Here is a 19250-nt window from a genome sequence, read left to right as displayed (position 1 = left end):
CAGGGAGTATTTTAAATTCCCCTGTCTGGGGTCTCAGGCTGGACATACCACACTTACCAAGCATCTCCTGCATAGTGACCATATATTTAGGCCCTACTATTAAGACATCACTTTTTCCTTCCAGGTTCCACAGCACGATTTTGAAAAATCAGCGGAAAGCAAAAATGTCCCATCAGAACAAGAACCCACTACTAGTAAAGGTAAGAAATCTAAATAAGTTTCAATGTTAAGATTATCTGAAGTGCCCTTTATGTGCTTAAAAACAAAAAAATCTAAATTCTTAGCTAATGGAAGTTCAAAGGTGTTTTGGACCTGAGGTATGTCTTTTTTTTTCCTCCATGAATCCTTTGTAGAAAACACGAGGGCTTTGTTTCTGCAAACAGCTGTTAAAGAATAGTTGACAAATATTTAAACACAGAAAAAAATTTTGTAAGGAAGTTATCTTTAGATACCAATGCGGGGGATTTTTTAAAAATACCCATTCCTGGGCCTTACTCCTGAAAATCCTATTTCATTAAAAATCAGGTGCATTTCAGGAATCTAATATTTAAAGTATCCCCAGATGAATCTGGTCAAATAAATTTGGGAACCACTGATAAGGATAATTTCTAGTTGCCTTTTCTTTTGGGTCTTAAATGTCTTGATTACTCTCATTTATACAGTTTAGTCTTTATTTGGTATAATAGTAAATTTAATGACAGTTGTATGACACTAATGTTAAGACTTTCTTTTGATGACAGATGACCAAGATAGCACTCCTGTGAAGCCCTGTTACCTCAATATCTTGGAAAATGAGCAACCTTTAAACAGCACTGTCCAAAAGGACGCTCTTACTACCATCGATTCATCTAATCAGCCTAACGCTTTGCCTTTACCTTTAACTGAAATTGAAACCTTGGTGCCTAGAGTCAAAGACGTTAAATCTGCCCAGGAAACTCCTGAAAGCTCTTTGGCTGGAAGTCCTGACACTGAATCTCCAGTGTTAGTGAATGACTATGTATGTATCATTTGCATTTCATTTCTGTGCATATTTCTTCATTTTCAGGTTAACATTTCTAGTATATAAACATAACTCTGCTTTGTGTTTAGGTTTAGAAACTGTCGGAACATTTTTACTTCTTACTCAGACTTATTTTAAACTTGAACAGAAGAGTGATAGTGAATTAAGATGACCATCTCAAAACCTAAAATTCCACTTTTCATAGTTTTGAGAAGCAAAGAAATGAGTTTTATATGGAAACCTTGAGGGAGTTCAAGTTCAGATCTAAAGGGGTAGTGATATGTGAATCATCTCTTACGCCATCCACGCTTGACTTCTCAACAGTTTGGAACACTTCATAATCTTTGATAACCCTGAAAGTTTACATTTGGGATGGGAAATAAAGCAGTTTGACAGCACTAGAGTCCCTAGCTCTGTATAGGGAATGACAGAAAAGTAAGCTAGCAAATCTGCATTTATGATGTAAGTAGCTAAGTTTAGTTTTACTCTGGACGTTTGTTTCAATTTAATTTTATAGCAAATAGGTTTTTTTTTTGTGGATCCTTGGGCTGTGTATGTTATATATACTTTACTTTCTCTTGTCAGTAAAACTGAAGGGATTTGTAATAATGTACCTTTAGGTCTAAAGAATGTGTTTCACATATTTTTTAATTAACATCAGTTTTCTGCCCAAAGATATACTTATGATTTCACAGCTTCTCAGCAAGGGGGCTTATAATACTTCAAAACATTCGTAGAAAGAGTAACTCTCTTAACTGTTTTATTTGCTTCACTACCCGTAAAATTTTGCATTTAAAACTGTGAAAGTTACTTACTAGATTTGTTCTTGTTATCATTTGATGAGTGCATAGAATTACTGTAGGAGGCATTCAATCAAAATTAACTTGAAATTAGATCTCAGAGGGTCTTGAATTTGAATTTTAGGCAGGGAACACTACTGAAGGTCTTTGCGCAAGAAAGTGAAATGGTCAAAGTCACGGTTTTTGAAGATGAATCCGATGACTATGTAAGAAGTGTTGTCAAGGAAGCTGTGTTAGGAGCCTCCATTATCATATAAATACAAAATGAGCTGAACAGAGAGACATGGGTGAGAAATGTTTCAAGAAAAAGAAAAACCTAAGGTTTCTACTGGGTAATTGGTAGAATGATGATACTATTAAAAATCAAAGAACTAGGAGAATAAAAGACATCAGTTTTCAGGAAAAACTGTGTGAGGTGTTTTTTAGTAACTTTTGTGAGTTACTGAAGTTCATACCTCATCTTTCTATTTGAACCTCTGGAGTTGATACTGAAAGTCTGTAGGGGCTTCGCTGGTGGCACAGTGGTTAAGAATCCACCTGCCCATGCAGGGTACATGGGTTCGAGCCCTGGTCTGGGAAGATCCCACAGGCTGCGGAGCAACTAAGCCCATGCGCCACAACTACTGAGCCTGTGCTCTAGAACCCCCGAGCCACAACTACTGAGCCCACATGCCACAACTACTGAAGCCCACGCGCCTAGAGCCCGTGCTCTGCAATGAGAGAAGCCACCGCAATGAGAAGGCCGCGCACCGCAACGAAGAGTAGCCCCGCTCGCTGCAACTAGAGAAAGCCCGTGCACAGCAACGAAGACCCAACACAGCCAGAGAGAGAGAGAGAGAGAGAGAGAGGGAGAGAGAGAGGGAGAGAAAGGGAGAGAGAGGGAGAGAAAGAAAGAAAAAAGGAAGGAAGGAAGGAAGACTGTAAATGTTTACTTATATTCTGCTGGATACAGCTCTGATGCATTCTATAAACATATCAAGTAATAAGAGTAGTTGTTCTAATTATTTTAGCCCTCAGTATTACTATTACTATTTTTTCCTCTAACCTGTGTGAACTGGCTCTTTGTTTTATAAAATGGGGACAGAAAAGCTTGACTGTGTGCCCACAGTTGCAAGTGTGTAGCCCTTCCCGTGAACTCTAGATTTCTGTTCTATTCACTGAGCTGAATATAGAAGAAAAGCAAATATGATAGAATTACTGACATATATACACATGTAAGAATCCACTTTATCTCTTGGCATGGATGACTTTGGTTTAGATCCAGAGATAGAGTGGATTGCCGTCATTAAATATAATTTGTTAATCTTATAGGAAGCAGAATCTGGTAACATAAGTCAAAAATCTGATGAAGAAGACTTTGTGAAAGTTGAAGATTTACCACTTAAACTGACAATATATTCAGAGGTATTTTGCTCTCTTTAATTAAAGTTGTCTTTATATAACAAATATTGATAAGGTGAAAAATGATTTTGTATTTAATTTTCATTCTAAAGGCAGATCTAAGGAAGAAAATGGTAGAAGAAGAACAGAAAAACCATTTATCTGGTGAAATATTATGTGAAATGCAGACTGAAGAATTAGCTGGGAATTCTCAGACACTAAAAGAACCTGGTAAGAGTTATCAGTTTTAACCATATCATATTGAAAAGCTACTGAATCTTGATAACCGTCATTTTGTTTTGTTTTTTAAATGTGCTACTAGTACCTGGAATATCTAAGCTAAACATTAGAAAGGAAGCGTAGTTCTATAAAAATTTGTTCAGCTGCCCAATTTATAAAATAGTATTATCAGATAACTTTTTTCCGTTTTTAGTTTTAACAAAGTAATATATGCACATTGCTTAAAGAAAGGTATAAAGCAGTTAGTGATGATTGGCAAGAGCCCGTTTCTTTTAATTATTGGTTTTCAGTTCTTTTGGAGGAGACCCTCTAGGTCTCTAAATACTATTCTTATAATTTTTCTTAATTTTAAAAATTACATAATATTTCCTGTCTCCCAAATGAAAAGTATTTAGACCTACCTCTTCTTCTTTCAGTGTTTATATTATTTTTGGTTTTTCTGTTACCTTTGTTCTTATAAATATATACATTTTCTAGTTCCATCAACTTTGGTCATTACCCAACTACTTGCTCCTCCCCTTTTCCTTCTGCCTTCTCTGTTCAGTTTTATTCATATTCTTACGTTATTAACATTATTAAAGTAAACACACGTACATTCTGTTTTTGTAACGATAATAATTGAATCTTCTATAATTTCCTGAAGATGATTCTATATAAAAATGATTTGTTGCAGAGCCAAGTGATAGTCCCAGATTTCCTTCTTTATGGGTCTAATAGCACAACCCAAGGGCCACTCAGAGGAGCACATTTCTTGCATCAAGGTCAAAGATTTTTTTTGTTCATCAATTCATCAGTTGATGAAACTCATATAAGATTTTTTGGTTTTTGAAGAAATAGGGTGAAGAGAAGTGCAAACCAAATGTCAAACCTTCCGTTACTTTCCCAGTCTTCAGCCCACTTCTGCCTGTCAGGACTCAGTTGGTGCCCTCTGCGCTGCCGCCTGTGCTAGTGCGTCTAGGCTGCAGCTTCCTCCCCTCTCCCCTCTGCCTCCGTCCCCTTTGAGCGTCCTGGGAACTTGTTGTGGTTCCCCATCCTCTGTTCTCTCGCAGCCGCTCTTCTTCTGTTGGTCTGGGTTTGTTCATTTTTATACTTCTTTTCTTTGTTTTTCTAGTGGGGTTTTCTTTTTGAGAGAGAGGAAGTATCTGCTTAGTCTGCCATCTTAAAACGGAAACCCTTACCTGTGCCTTTTAAACTCTTGCTGTGTGTTTTCAGGGAATTATTGTAGCAAACTAAGTTTCTTTTGTAATAACTTTATATTAGAAGTGAAAGTTTTAATGGAAGAGAGCAGTATTAAACTAAATTCTCTAAGGTCTTAACTCAGTAAGTAACTTATAAGGCATTAACTGTGATTCTGTTTTTCAGAGACACTGGGAGCCCAGAGTACATGAGATGTCTTCAGAGGCTCATCTGACTCTCTTTACATAGTCAGTGCATATATGAAAATGGCACTAAATAAACATCTGTTTTGATCTGTAAAAAATGTAAATTAGTTTGACACTGCGATTTTGGTAGGTGTGCTAATTTCTGCCCATGGCAGTTTAAAACATCGAAAACTGAATTCTGGACAGATTCAAGCCTTGATACACTGTGGGGTTTTTTTCTTTTTCTTTCTGTCATTTTTTTTGGTCTTGATTTTTTTTCCCCATTGTGATGTTTGGTAACGTTAAATTTAAAATGTAGTTTTAAATAAAGTTTGGACTTAACCTGTGAACTATCTTTTTGGAAATTATGTTGAATTCTATACAGCAAGTCACTGTTCTATATAATTAGGCTATTCAAAGAGCAGTGGTCAAGAGTTAGAGAAATATACTATTTATTGTAAAGCCCAGCCTTTAGGCCAGGCTTCCAAATAATGCCAGTGTTGCTGCTGTTGGGTCTAATGTTCTTTTAGATACTTGCATCTCTTATTCCTGTGCAAGAATAGGGCAGGTTATAAAGGTATCCAGGTTATTGTAGAATATATATTAATATTCTATTCAAATTGGATAATAAGTTTAGAACACTTGTCCTTAGTACCTAGAACTTACATAATTATCTATTAGATAAATATTTTCTAGAATTTCAATTCATATCTGTGTTGCCTCAGTCTAAAAGTAAAAAAAAAAAAAAAGTTTTCTATAATTAGAGAGTATTTCTGCACAGCCAAGTAAAGTAACATTGTGATTAATTTTAAAAGGAAAACCAAGATCTTTAAAGTAGAGATTAATAGAACTAAATTTATGTACCAGCACGTTAAAGTTCTATATGCCTTCGGACAGCCTTGCCTTTTGAGATGATAGTTTAGCCAAAGCATAGCAGTTGCTTTTGTATGCAGTGAGAGAGAAGCAGGTTCGCAGATGAAGTTTTGAGTAACGAAAATCTACATGACCTCTTTGTCACTAAGTAAATCAGCTTTTAAAAGGTGGTGTAGCTTTAGATCCCAAACTTGCCATATACCCAGTAAGGCTTCACATAGCCAGTTAACAATTAAGTCATCTTTACAGATTCTTTCTTGAATAAAATAAGAAGAATTGTTCCAAATAGTCTTTTAAATTTGTCAACAATTAACTGAAGTACCCCATAAGAAAAGAATTTGGTTGGTATTCCTCTGAAATTCTTGCCTGATACCTCAGTGTAAAAGTGTAATGTCCAGTCAGGGAGTATTAAATGAGGATTTCCCTATGAGGGCATTGACTGTATCGCTCCATAACTTAAATTATGTGAGACATATATCTCCAACTTTCTGAATTAGTAAAACTTATTCAGAAAACTATCATTCCAGAAACAGGAATTCTTATTCAATTGGCTTGACTTCAGGGAAATTGAAACATAAGTTACATTATATGTATACTTAAGTTCTGTATTTGTTTTCTAGACTCTGTACAGAAACTTCATTTTGACACTCAAGCCAAGCCTTACATATTAAGACTGTCTCTCTCTCTCTGCATGCATTTTAAAGATCGATACAGTGGAAGCGTTGTACTTATACCTTAGTTATTACTGTAGTATCTGTGAACCTTATCAAACTTGCTTATTTGACTTATGTTATAGCTGTTGTAATATGGTCTGTTGTTTTCTATTATAGTAGATAATTTAGTTTTAAAATACCTAGGACTTGAGAGCAGATAACTTGTTTAATATGTTTTTCCCTGGTAACTGTTGCTAAAGGGTTAGGCATTGAATATTACTGTTTGTCTTCATTTTTAAGTTAAAAATTTGGTTAGAGATAAAAGAGGAAGAAAAGGTCAAACTGAGTGAGAGAGAAACCTCGCAGGTTGAAATAATGCCTAAAAGAGTGAGCTCACCAGACCGTGCAGCAGGTACTCTTTGTATTTTGTAACATTCACTTTGGGTAAATGCTTTTTCACTGTTAATAAATGTATATCCTGCATACAGCCCTGAGTTGCATTTTCATTTAAATTGACATACTCATTTATGCTTTAGAATTTATTCCAGAATTGTGGCTTATTTGACTATTTTAAATGTGTAAAAAAACCCCTCAATACAAACTACTATATATAAAATAGAAAAATAACAAGGTCCTACTGTATAGCACAGGGAACTATATTCAGTATCCTGTAATAAACCATAATGGAAAAGAATATGAAAAAGAATATATATGTATATGTATAACTGAATCACTTTGCTATACACCAGAAACTAAAACAACATTGTAAATCAACTATACTTCAATTTTTAAAAAAATCAAGACATGAAAAATAACGACATATCAACCAACCAGAGAGAAGATTTATTAAACTTGAGGCATTTTTCTTACAGTGTGGCTGTGCTCTTCTATTTTTTAGTTACATCTGTCTTATATACTACATACAGAACCCCCTAATTGAAGGGTAAGCTCTATATGGGCAGGAATTTTTCTCTGCTTTGTCCACTGCAATAAAACTAACCTTTAGAGCAGTTCCTGGCATATAGAAGGTGTTCACTGTCTATGAGTAAATGATTAAATTATTTTAGTACTCCAAAGAGAGGTTTAAGTTCTTACGTTTTACTATGTAGGATTGGCTATCTCATTTAATTATGACAGATTCTCTCCACTTCAACAGTTTTGAAAAGAACAGTGTAATACTCCTATAATAGTGTATTTCAGACGGAAGAGTTCCAGCTGAGGAAAATGCAAATATATACCTAGCTATTCGTTTTCAAATCTGCTAATAGGTAAGTCATATGCATTGATTGATATGATCAAAATGAATATGGAATTTTTTTTTTTTTAATTTTTATTTATTATTTATTTATTATGTTTATTTTTGGCTGTGTTGGGTCTTCGTTTCTGTGTGAGGGCTTTCTCCAGTTGCGGCGAGTGGGGGCCACTCTTCATCGCGGTGCGCGGGCCTGTCACTATCGCGGCCTCTCTTGTTGCGGAGCAGAGGCTCCAGACGCTCAGGCTCAGTAGTTGTGGCTCACGGGCCCAGTTGCTCCGCGGCATGTGGGATCTTCCCAGACCAGGGCTCGAACGCGTGTCCCCTGCATTGGCAGGCAGATTCTCAACCACTGCGCCACCAGGGAAGCCCTGGAATTATTTAAAATGCAGTGAATTCAGTGATGTGATATGATAGCAGATTTTAAACTAATCATTGGAAAGCCTTTCAGAAAGACCAGGTTTTTACTCAAATTTAAAAGTATGTACTAAAGGTTTCTGAGAAGAGGATTCTCCCCCCGCCCCCCATTTTTCTACTAAATGGTCCATGAAAATTGGTACCCTAGTTTGGCAATATGCACCGAAGTTTTTCATGATGTGTATATCCTTTGACAGAGCAATTCAATTTCTAGAAATGTATCCTAAAGGTAAACAACTTACTAAGTTGTAAGAATTCTTTTTATATTGTGGATACTAGTCCTTTGTCTTATATATTTATTATAAATATTTCCTCCCAGTCTGTGGTTTGCATTTTCATTTTTCTCTTTCAAAGAAGCTGTTAATTATGATGTTATGTCATTTTTTTTTTAATGCTTGGTACTTTGTGTCCTAAGAAATAATTTGCCTATGCCAAAGTCATTGAGGTTTTTTTCCTATTTTCTTCTAGACGTTTTATAGTTTTAGTTTTTACACGTAGATATATCCTCCATTTTGAGTAATTTTTTTGTATAATGTGAGGTAAGGATCAGATTTATTTTCCTCCCATATAGAAATCCAGCCTGCACCATTTGTTGAAAAGACTATTCTTCTCTATTAAATTATCTTGTCACCTTCATGGAAATCAGTTGGCCATGTGCGTGTGGATCTGTGTGTGGAATCTCTTTCCCACTCGTTTATATGTCTAGTCTTACGTCCATGTCGTTACTGTAGCTTTATAGAAAGTCTTGAAAATAGGCAACATAAGACCTCTAAGTTTGTTCTTCTTTCTCAAGAACTTTTGACTATTCTGTGTCCATAATCTTGCATTTGCAATTTTAGAACTGTCTTCTTAGTTTTCACAAACAAAAAAGCTGCTGGGATTTTTATTGGAATTACATTGAATAAATAGATCAATTTGAGGAAATAAGAATATAAACAGTATTGAGTTTTCCAATCCATGAACCCTGTATAGCTTTCCATTCATTTAGGTTGTCTTTTGGCTCTATACAGAAATTTGGTTTGATAGTATTTGTGTTTGTCAACTTTGCAGTGTAACTACCTGTCTACAACATTCACTACTTGTGTAATAACTCAGCTCACCTATTATTTGCAGGACTTCGGCTATCCGCAGTATTCTGGCATTGCTGATTTCATTGTCACCGATTTGTGAAAAGGGAAGTGGCTAGGTTGATTCTTTGAAAGAAACTGTTGTTCTAGAAAAGAGGTAATTGTTAAATCACCACCACTGTTTACAGCCTGGTGGCTAAATTAACCTCCCTGTGGGAGACAAAAACAACTTAATGTTAACTCTTCTTCAGATCAAGTGGATTCCACTCTACCTACCTCTCCAAATAGAAAGCCAAACATCCCTAGTGTTTGGTAAATATTGTTACTGAGGATCCAAGATGTGGGAAGAACAAAGGATAGGGTCAACCTTATCAATAGTGTCTAACCTTGCTTGCATTGGCATCTTCCTATTATTGCAGAGAGTGGCCGAGTAGGGCAAAGAAGGAAGAGCAGTATGAGTGTGGGCCTCTCTTGTCTGTGGGGAATATGCTGATCAAATAGGAGGTCAGAGAACAAGTACAGTGTAATCACAATATTAAACCACAAACAGCACGTTATGTTTTTTCAGCAAAAACAAGGCCATTTTCTATTTGCTATTTTGCAGAGAGTTAATTTCTTCATTTTTTTGGTGGGGGGGGTGCAGTGGGGAGTATACTTATATACATCTTGCACCAACTCTTGTGACATTGTGTGTATTGACAGCAAGGTGTAAATGAGACGTCAGTGATTGGTCAGGCCCTTTGAAGGCCATCTCTGCCAAGTAAGAATATTGTTTGTATGAAAAACACCATGAATTCAGCAGAGCATCAGACCCATCAAGGAAAATTATACCGAGAAGTTTGGGTAGAGGAGATTAATTTGAAGTCTTTGTGATCTATACAATTACTGAAGGTGTTTAGTATTACAATAGATGCCAATACCTCTGACCGTTGTTTTTCACTGAAATGTTTTAAAATCCACATCTGTCACCATAAAATGTCATGTCAAATTTATTTCTCTATCCTTATCATTACCCTTCCCTAGCACTTTAAATACAATTAAAAGGAAAGGATAAAGAAAAGAAAGCGTATGTGTGGGTACTGTCAGTACACTCTGCATCCTTCATTGTTCTGAGAACTTTTTTTTTAAATTGATGTATAGTTGATTTACAATATTGTGTTAGTTTCAGGTGTACAGCAAAGTGATTCAGTTATATTTTTTTCAGATTATTTTTCATTATAGGTTATTACAAGATACTGAACATAGTTCTCTGTGCTATACAGTAAATCCTTGTTGCTCATTTATTTTATATATAGTAGTTTGTTAATCCCATACTAATTTATCCCTCCCCCCATCTTCCCCTTTGGTAACCATAGTTTGTTTTCTATGTCTGTGAGTCTGTTTCTGTTTTGCATATAGATTCATTTGTGTTATTTTTTTAGATTCTACATATAAGTGATAAAACGTTTGTCTTTCTCTGACTTACTTCACTTATTATGATATTCTCTAGTCCATCCATGTTGCTGCAAATGGCAATATTTCATTTTTATGGCTGAGTAATATTCCATGGTGTGTGTGTGTACATCTTCTTAAACCAGTCATCTATCAATGAGCATTCGGGTTGCTTCCATGTCTTGGCTATTGTAAATAGCGCTGCTGGGAACATTGGGTTGCATGTAGCTTTCAAATGAGAGTTTTCCTCTTTTCTGGATTTAAGCCCAGGAGTGGGACTGCTGGGTCATAGGGTAGCTCTATTTTTAGTTTTTTAAGGAACCTCCATACTGTTCTCCATAGTGGCTGCACCAATTTACATTCCCACCAACAGTCCCGGAGGGTTCCCTTTATCTCCACACCCTCTCCAGAATTTATTATTTGTAGGCTTTTTGATAATGGTCATTCTGACCAGTGTGAGGTGGTACCTCATTGTAGCTTTGATTTGCATTTCTCTAATAATTAGCAATGTTTGCATCTTTTCATGTGCCCCTGTTGGCCATCTATATGTCTTTGGAGAAATGTGTATTTAGGTTCTTCTACCCATTTATTTTGTTTTTTGGATATTGAGTTGTGTGAGCTGTTTATGTATTTTGGAAATTAAGCCCTTGTTGGTCGCATCATTTGCAGATATTTCCTACCAGTGCATAGGCTGTCTTTTCGTTTTATGGTTTCCTTTGCTGTGCAAAAGCTTTTATGTTTGATTAGGTCCCATTTGTTTATTTTTGGTTTTACTTTTTTTGCCTTGGGAGACGGATCTGAGAAAAATATTGCTACTATGTATGTCTGGGAGTGTTTTGCCTATGTTCCCTTCTAGGAGTTTTATGGTGTTACGTCTTATATTTAGGTCTTTAAACCGTTTTGAGTTTATTTTTTTGAGAATAGGACGCTTGTGAGGCTTACAAGCAGGCGGGCAAGAGGGTGCCGTGCTCTGAGAACTTAGTGGGCTACGGTTTTATAATCAAAGGAAAAGTGGGGAGAGAGAAAAGACCACCGTCTTCCTCGTTCTTGAGTGGACGTCTAGCTTCCATCTTCAGCTCCTCCTCCACGTCGGGTGGAGTTTCCTTGTCCCTACATAGTCAAGCCGAGCAAAAGGATAGTAACATATACTTAAATATGGTAAATCATCTTAGGTTTTAGTATAATGTCACCTTTTCCTCGTATTTTGTTTTTAGTGTGCGCAGAAGAGCATGTGCTAGGCGTCATTTAACTTACTGAGCTCACTGGGCAGGATGTGGGTCTCTTGCCGCCATTGTTTTATTGTTTTGGGGCCTGTCTCATGCTTCTATTGCATGGTTTTGTTGCTAAGCAACCCTGCTTTCTTGAGTGATCATTAACTTACAGGGGTCTCCCATACTTTTTTCTTTACTTACAGTCCCCTAGTGGGATTAACTCTTTAATTACCTAATTTGTCCCTTTACTCTGTCCCTATCAATAACACCATTGTTTATCCATTAATCTGTTGATGCACATTGGATTGTTTCTGGTTTGGATTTCCCAATGTGGCTGTACCATTTTACATTACTCCTCCATTACACACTGAGGGTTCCACTCACTTTCTCCACATCCCAGCCAACACTTGGTATTATCAGTCTTTGCAATTTTTAGACATTCTAATACATGTGTAGTGGTATCTCATTATGGTTTGACTTGCGTATCCCTAGTAACTAATGATCTTGAACATCTCATGTACACATTTGCCATCCATATGTTGTCTTTGAAGTGTCTTCAAATATTTTGCCTATTTTTAAAATTGGGTTGTTGGATTTCTTATTTTTGAGTTGTAAGAGTTGTTTATATATTCTGAAGTCCTTTATTAGATCAATGATCTGCAAATCTTTCCTGAGCCTTTTTATTCTTTTTTCAGTGCCTATTAAAGAAGCTCTCAATTTTGATGGAAGCTGATTTACTATTTTCTCTTAGGCATCCTGCATGTAGTATCATATCTAAGAAATTTTTCCGTAACCCAAGGTCACATAGATTTTTCTCCTGTTTTCTTTTAGAGGTTTTATAGCTTTAGATTTTTACATTTAGGTCACCGATTATCATTTTGAATTTTTGTATACGGTGGGAGATATGGATCAATGTTCCTTTATTTTCTGATTAGTATCCAATTGTTCCAGTTCCGTTTGTTAAAAATACTATCCCTTTTCTACTGAATTGCATGTGCACCTACTGAATGAATGTTCGCTCAGTTCATTTCCTTGTCGAGCTGCAGGAAGTAAGAAGGATATAGAAAAGGGAGCCAGACCTGTTTGTACTTAGGATAAAATGTAATCATGATAGGGCTTCCCTGGTGGCGCAGTGGTTGGGAGTCTGCCTGCCAGTGCAGGGGACACGGGTTCGAGCCCTGGTCTGGGGGGATCCCACATGCCGCGGAGCAACTGGGCCCGTGAGCCACAATTACTGAGCCTGCGCGTCTGGAGCCTGTGCTCCGCAACAAGAGAGGCCGCGATGGTGAGAGGCCCGCGCACCGCGATGAAGAGTGGTCCCCACTTGCCGCAACTAGAGAAAGCCCTCACACAGAAACGAAGACTCAACACAGTCATAAATAAATAAATAAAAAAAAAAAGAACGTGAATTTCTTTAAAAAAAAAAAAAAAATGTAATCATGATAAAAGCAGTACCTTGAAAGCCTTCCGAGCAGAGCACCACTTAAGTATTGCCTTTATGAATAAGGCCAAGGATCACTCCAGCCTGGTTCTATCTGTCTCTGAGCAGACACTGTGGAAGGACAGAATAGAATCTTTTTCTTATTCCAGTGCTGGATAAGCTGTTGTCCCCAAAGGCTTCTGGAATTCAGTGACTCAGTAGCCAGAAGGGTTGAATGTTAGGTAAGTTGGTGTTTCCAGAATGACTTGATTTACGAAATGGTAATTGTAGAGCCCTGGATACACCACTCAGTGTTGAACTTGACTTCAATGTGAAGTTTTTCAGTTACAAGCTGTTGATTCTGTCTAGGTGGAAAATACTGTCTTGGAACACAGGGCCAAGAGTCACAATTCCTTGATTTCTCCCCACCCTTTCAGATCAGATTTTCCAGGTTTAGAGGGTCCTCCATCGGGTTTTCCTTCTCCTTTTTTCAGTTGCCCTGACACAGGCACCTGTTGTCAGTACTCATAGTGGACCCTTCGCCAAATTGGAGTTGTAGCCCACCTGACCCCATCTCCCCAGGAATGTCTTTGCAGGATGCCCCAGGGAGTCTCTGAAAATGAATCTGGCAATGGAAATAGAGTAACTGTACTCACTCTTACAAATGTGTTGTTCACCGATGTCATTTGACAACAATTAACTGTTTTGAGTGTCTTGGGAAAAGGCATTCTCCCCACTGTTGGTGGAAGTGTATAAAGATTCACACATTCTGGCAGGCGCTTCGGTAGTAGCATACAAAATAAGTGTGCACCTAAACACATCTTTATTATCTGCTCTGTAAACTTTCACATACTTGAAATATGTTCACTGTAGCATTACTTACAATTGCAAAACCATGAAAACAAACTAAGTGTCCACAAAATGTATTTTAGAATCCTACAAAGCATTTTAAAAGTATGATGAAAATTGATAGTGACATGGAAAGAGATTCATACTGCTAAATGAAAAACAAAAATAAGCATAGGACATAGCACAGAGTATGTGTGAGGGGTTACCTCCCAGGAGAGGAGTCGAATTAGAGAGAGTGAAATAAAGAGACTTTTGTTTCTTTTCATTAAAAAAAAAATTTTTTTAACCAAAAGGAATAACTTACTATATTGTTTGTATATTTAAAAAAATATTAAAATAACCTAGCCCACTGGCTTCTGTACAGAAGCCAGCAAGTAGCTTGGAGGAATAACTGATGAAAGTAGGTCTGATACAAATTTAATGTGTATTCTCTGCACAGACAAAATCCTTTATTTTACTATACCTAGGTTACATAACTTTATTAATAAAATTTTAAAATTACTGTTAAGTAAACCTTGTGGCAGTATCTAAAGCAGAACATGAAAAACCATTCCTTCTAAATCAATTTGTCATTAATGTCACTTGATAAAAAAAATTGCACCTTCCTGTTTTTCTATGCTAAACTCTGTAAAATATTAACTGTAAAATACTGTTGTTCAGTGCCAAAAGTTTTAAATTTGTTTTAATTTGAAGGGCAAAAAAGTTGCTCTGTAGGAAAACCAATGGAATTGTCAAAAATAAAATTATAAAAAATTCTTCAGTAAAAGTTACACTTCTGTTTTCTAACTAACTTGGCAAAGCTGCAACTGGTTATTTAAAAAATTTTTTCCAAGTATTTTACACAAAATGATACACCAAAGGATAATCACTTTGGTTAAAATTCTAATAAACGACTTGAAAATTTTATTAGCTCTTCTCTGTGTTTTTAGTGCTGAATTTGTCACTGTTTTAAGTAGCTTAGTTGAAAAAAGAAAAAAGTTAAAAGTGCTTGTACTCAACTCTTGAAATCTAGGATCTAGCTGGATAGCCTATCAATTCTATGATTTTAAAAAAAGAAAAAAAAATAGGAGCTATAATCTCTTCTCCTAAACAAGCACTTAACGATTTTTAAAAAATCCATCATACTAGCTCTTGGCATATTGAGAGCTTAAGGAGATGATAGAAAAATATTTTCAGTATCAGATTATTTTGGCCATAGCTGATTTTCAACGTGAAAATGATTTGAAAAATATAAATTTTTACCTGGCTGCGAAGACAGCGGTATTGTTCAGTACATACTGATTTGTTATAGATTCCCTTATTCCATCTAGCAACTGTAAATTAACAGGAAAAAATACATAATACTGAAAATCTATTTTCTACAGTCAAGACAATAAACTTTAATTCCCTACTGATAATGACAGGGCAAGCCAATCATTAGGTGTTAGGTACACAAGGAAATATTTATTTTCAGTAACTAAGATGGAAAGTCTTACTTAATTTATTGTATTTGGTGATAATGGTTCATTGTACCTGAGTATGTGAAGAACAGAAAGTGTTATTAACATCGTTTTTTCTCCTTGGTCATTGCTCCTGTGTGTAATTTCACTCACCCCCACACGCCTGGGCAGGCATGGTCTTGCAAGTTGACGTGTTAGAATACCCGTCTCTTATCATAATATTTTGAAATAATGCTCTCACCCCAGTCTCATATCTGTATGTGGGAGTTGAAATTATTTGTTTAGCCCAGTGGGCTACTGTAGAGCATAATTTGAATTGATTATGTTTTCCTGAGACTGCAATAGGGTTGGCATTGAACTCAGGTGCTACATGTTTTCAAACTTAAACAAATTTACTGTCAGTGTGTAAGATATACATACGTATTATACAGATGTTATCTGTGTATAAAAATAACGTCCATTTGCCACTGACAGGCTATTTGGGGCATCCGAGCTAGCTGCCCATGACTGCTTTAACGATGCGCATGCTTTCTGCAAATCAGTGTGTCGTCATTATTTTGAAATACTTACTAAGAAAACTTTTGAGTAGATTCACCCATGCATGTCTGTGAATAAAGAAAACTACAACGGTTCTGACGTCTCCAACAGCACCTGGAGGTCGGCTGCTACCTAACTGCCTCCTAACCTGAGATGCAGTTTAAATCTGGATTCATAAAGCTAGAAGAAACCTTGGAGAAAACTGGGGTTAAACCCTCACTTGACAGAGGCAGACCTGAGGGTGTTGGAAGGCTTGGTGGCTTGTCCCAGGGCACGCAGCCGCGATGAAAGGCCTCCGGGTTCACTTTCCATCCAGAGCTCTGTGATGGTGCTTTCCAACCTTTTCGCATGCCATGGCGCACACAGAAAATGACAGTGTTTTAAGACACACTGAGGTAAACTGGAGGGGACAAGGGACTTCATGAAAAATTCATGACATTTTCTATTAAAAAGTTATGAAACGTGTAAATTACAGAAGATTTTTAAACAAATTAATCGAATCTTGTTTTCAACACAAATCCTCTTGTAATTCTCCCTGCTTCACTGAGCTAATACTAGCGTCGCTGCAGTCGCACCGCCTGTCGGGGGGAGAAGCTGCCTCTGGACACACACACTCGGTTGATACCACTGAGTTAGGGTTAGTCATGTAAGACTGTGACCATTTAGTCTTAAGTTGAATAACTCACCACCATAACCCTTGTAATGTTAATTCAAATATTACATTCAGCTCGGATTTCTCCATAACCCCACCCTCAAACCAACACGTGAGGTACACACTCAGCCAGCACACATGACTGCTGACTGACACTTCTTCCAGTGACTGTTTACTGAGTGTCACGAATACAGCTGACATTATACAGAAATGAAGTGGCTACAGTCTTGCCCAACTGGCACACATTTCAAAACTGTGAAGGTCTGAAAGGTTAACAGGTCCTATCGGCACTTCTCACAGATTCCTGAAAAACATTCTCAGTAACTGCACTTAGTGAAAAAAAATACATATTTGATCAGAAGGAAAAACTGAAAATCTGTTTATTAAATGAATGATACTTATGAGAGTTTAAAATAACAGTTCACCTCCCATTTTCCACTAGTCTTTGACCTGCTTATTTACTATTGATTCATAGAACCCGGGACTGTATTTGAAATGTATTTAATAACTTCCTGGGGTTAGTGGGTGGTACGTTAATTATGAAAAAGGAAACACTTCAATTCTGAGTATAAAAGACTGCCTTGCATACCGGTTACTTCAAGAACCCCAGAAAGTACTTCTATTCAGAGTCAAAAGCCCATGTGCTGCCCATGAAGAGAAACATACAGCTGAATGCCTGTCTCATCCCCCGCCAATCAAAATTAGTGAAATACACTGCTGTCACAGACAGCAAAAACAATGGTATATTAATTTTAATAGTAAGAGCCAGGAAGAAAAGACAAAAACATACAAATATGTAGATAAAAGTGAAACACTGAATAATGTGGACTATTTAACTATTACACAGATGTACAGGATTCTGTGCTCACAGAGAATCTTGCTTTATTCCATGGGGGTGGGTCCCACAATAGTTTTAATTGCCCATCCCCATCCCCAAATGAATCAGACTGAAATGAATCACTGTAAATTCTGGATGATTGTTGCACTTCACTAAAAGGAGTTATCTGTATATAAGGAAAATCAACCATTACGGCAAAAATAGCCTGTGAATTGTAAACATACCAAGCAGGACAAGCTCACACCTCAAAGAGAACCTGCCCTGAGTCTCAGTCTTTGGAAGGAGATCAGACAGCTGTACTTCTCAGCCCCGTGTGAGCTCCCATCTTGATGTCATACAGGGCGCATCCTACAGGCCAGGTGTGTGCTCACCAACCTATACAGGGGTCTGGGCAGTCCCGCAGGTATGTTTCAAATTGGCCTTTGGTAACGTCTATCAAGGCTGTGTATACCGTCAGCTGAAAGAAAAGTTATTTTTACTTTAAGGATGTTTTCAATTCTAAGATGACCTGCCTCATATTAGCATTTCTTGTGGAATTGCTTATGAAGTTTCTTAACATTAAATAATTAATATATAATATATATGTGAAAAGACACAAAATAAGTATCATATAATATAAAGATCCAAAAAGTAGTAAGTCAATAACAACTAAAACAACTGACTTCAGTAGAACCATTATTCCAGGGCACGATATAAACAGGCGTGGGAGAGAATCTTCAGTTCTTTACAAGGTCTTAATTCTGAGCAGTATACTGCTTCACCACCAAAGCTTTAAGACTCACTTAACCCTCCTCAATGCACATTTTACAAAGACTAACGGTGTACTATGGAGTCTAAACAGTTTAGCTTCGGCTATCCTTATCCTGAAAGCATTTCTCACGCAGTGAGGGAAACTATGCAGGCATGCAGAAGGCACACACCCAACCCCCACAGGATGTGTAAGTAACCCAACTGTGAGCTCACACGAAGATGGTGTGGGCAAAATGAGAAGTATGGCGGGGTCAGTGGGCATAAGGAAGGCTTCCCTCAGGGGCCAGGTTCTCAGTCACATGCTAATGAACAGGACAGTTTGTTCTGGCAGAGGTGATGGAAGCACACTGATTTTAGGGAGGGTTTAGGAAAAGAACCAAGCAAAAGAAGAGAAGGAACAAATGGGGAAAATCAGGAATCAGAAATACACAAGAAGGGGCTATTGGCTATTGGCAAATTGGATGATCAGGACACTTCTGCATATTTTAGCTATAGAGAAGGGATAAGATAAAAGGATGTAATAACGTTTAAGAGAAACCCTAATCCACTAAGAAAGAAAGCTGTCTGAAAACACACTTCAGACTTTGTCAAGTATCAGGTGCAGCATACAACATTCGATTCCCCACAGACAGAGAAGTCAAGACTGACATGCTAGACTCAGTCCAAATGCCATGTAAGTAAAGCTGGAAATAACACTCTGACCAAACTGGATTATCAAGCTGCAGTGACCAACTTCTTTGTCACATTCCAAGAGTTACGGTTTTGGTCACACAAAAACATTTTAAAAAGCAGCCTTAAACTGAACATGACTTGGGATTCTAGCTCTGATTAATCCAAGACAACAGGGAAAGATAAAACATGGGATCAAATTCTTTTCCTAAAAGCAAATTAATTATTTATTTAAAAAAATACCTTGTTGAGGACAGGTTTTGTTGACAGGACATCGTACATGGTTGCAAATGAGATATTCTAAAACACAAAAATAGTTCTTTTCAGTACATTAAATACAGATGTTGGCAGCCTTATCCATACAAATGGGTCATTAGACCAAGACATTCTTCAATCAACCTCCCCCCTTCC

At 37.0% G+C, this 19250-nt stretch overlaps 2 protein-coding genes across 25 annotated transcripts in view; one reads left to right on the top strand and one right to left on the bottom strand.

The window, feature by feature from the left end:
• PCM1 (pericentriolar material 1) overlaps positions 1-6794 on the top strand; it is an 87456-nt gene extending 80662 nt beyond the window's left edge. For all 23 annotated transcript variants that reach the window (XM_036838516.1, XM_036838525.1, XM_036838514.1 and 20 more), the window contains 5 exons: positions 125-200; positions 741-997; positions 3112-3204; positions 3294-3411; positions 4783-6794. In XM_036838516.1, the coding sequence (XP_036694411.1) occupies positions 125-200; positions 741-997; positions 3112-3204; positions 3294-3411; positions 4783-4808 (570 nt within the window). In that variant the 3' untranslated portion in view covers positions 4809-6794. The remainder of the gene's footprint in view (positions 1-124; positions 201-740; positions 998-3111; positions 3205-3293; positions 3412-4782) is intronic.
• Positions 6795-17316: 10522 nt separating this feature from the next.
• Positions 17317-19250, bottom strand: part of ASAH1 (N-acylsphingosine amidohydrolase 1) — a 40148-nt gene continuing 38214 nt past the window's right edge. For both annotated transcript variants that reach the window (XM_036838940.1, XM_036838941.1), the window contains 2 exons: positions 19083-19139; positions 17317-17877 (listed from right to left, as the gene is read on the bottom strand). In XM_036838940.1, coding sequence (XP_036694835.1) covers positions 17788-17877; positions 19083-19139 — 147 coding nt within the window. In that variant the 3' untranslated portion in view covers positions 17317-17787. The remainder of the gene's footprint in view (positions 17878-19082; positions 19140-19250) is intronic.

Source organism: Balaenoptera musculus, chromosome 21 (assembly GCF_009873245.2).
Source record: "Balaenoptera musculus isolate JJ_BM4_2016_0621 chromosome 21, mBalMus1.pri.v3, whole genome shotgun sequence".
Taxonomy (NCBI): Eukaryota; Metazoa; Chordata; class Mammalia; order Artiodactyla; family Balaenopteridae; genus Balaenoptera; species Balaenoptera musculus.
The sequence above is the reverse complement of the archived record's forward strand: the minus strand, read 5'-3'. Positions and strand labels throughout refer to the sequence as shown.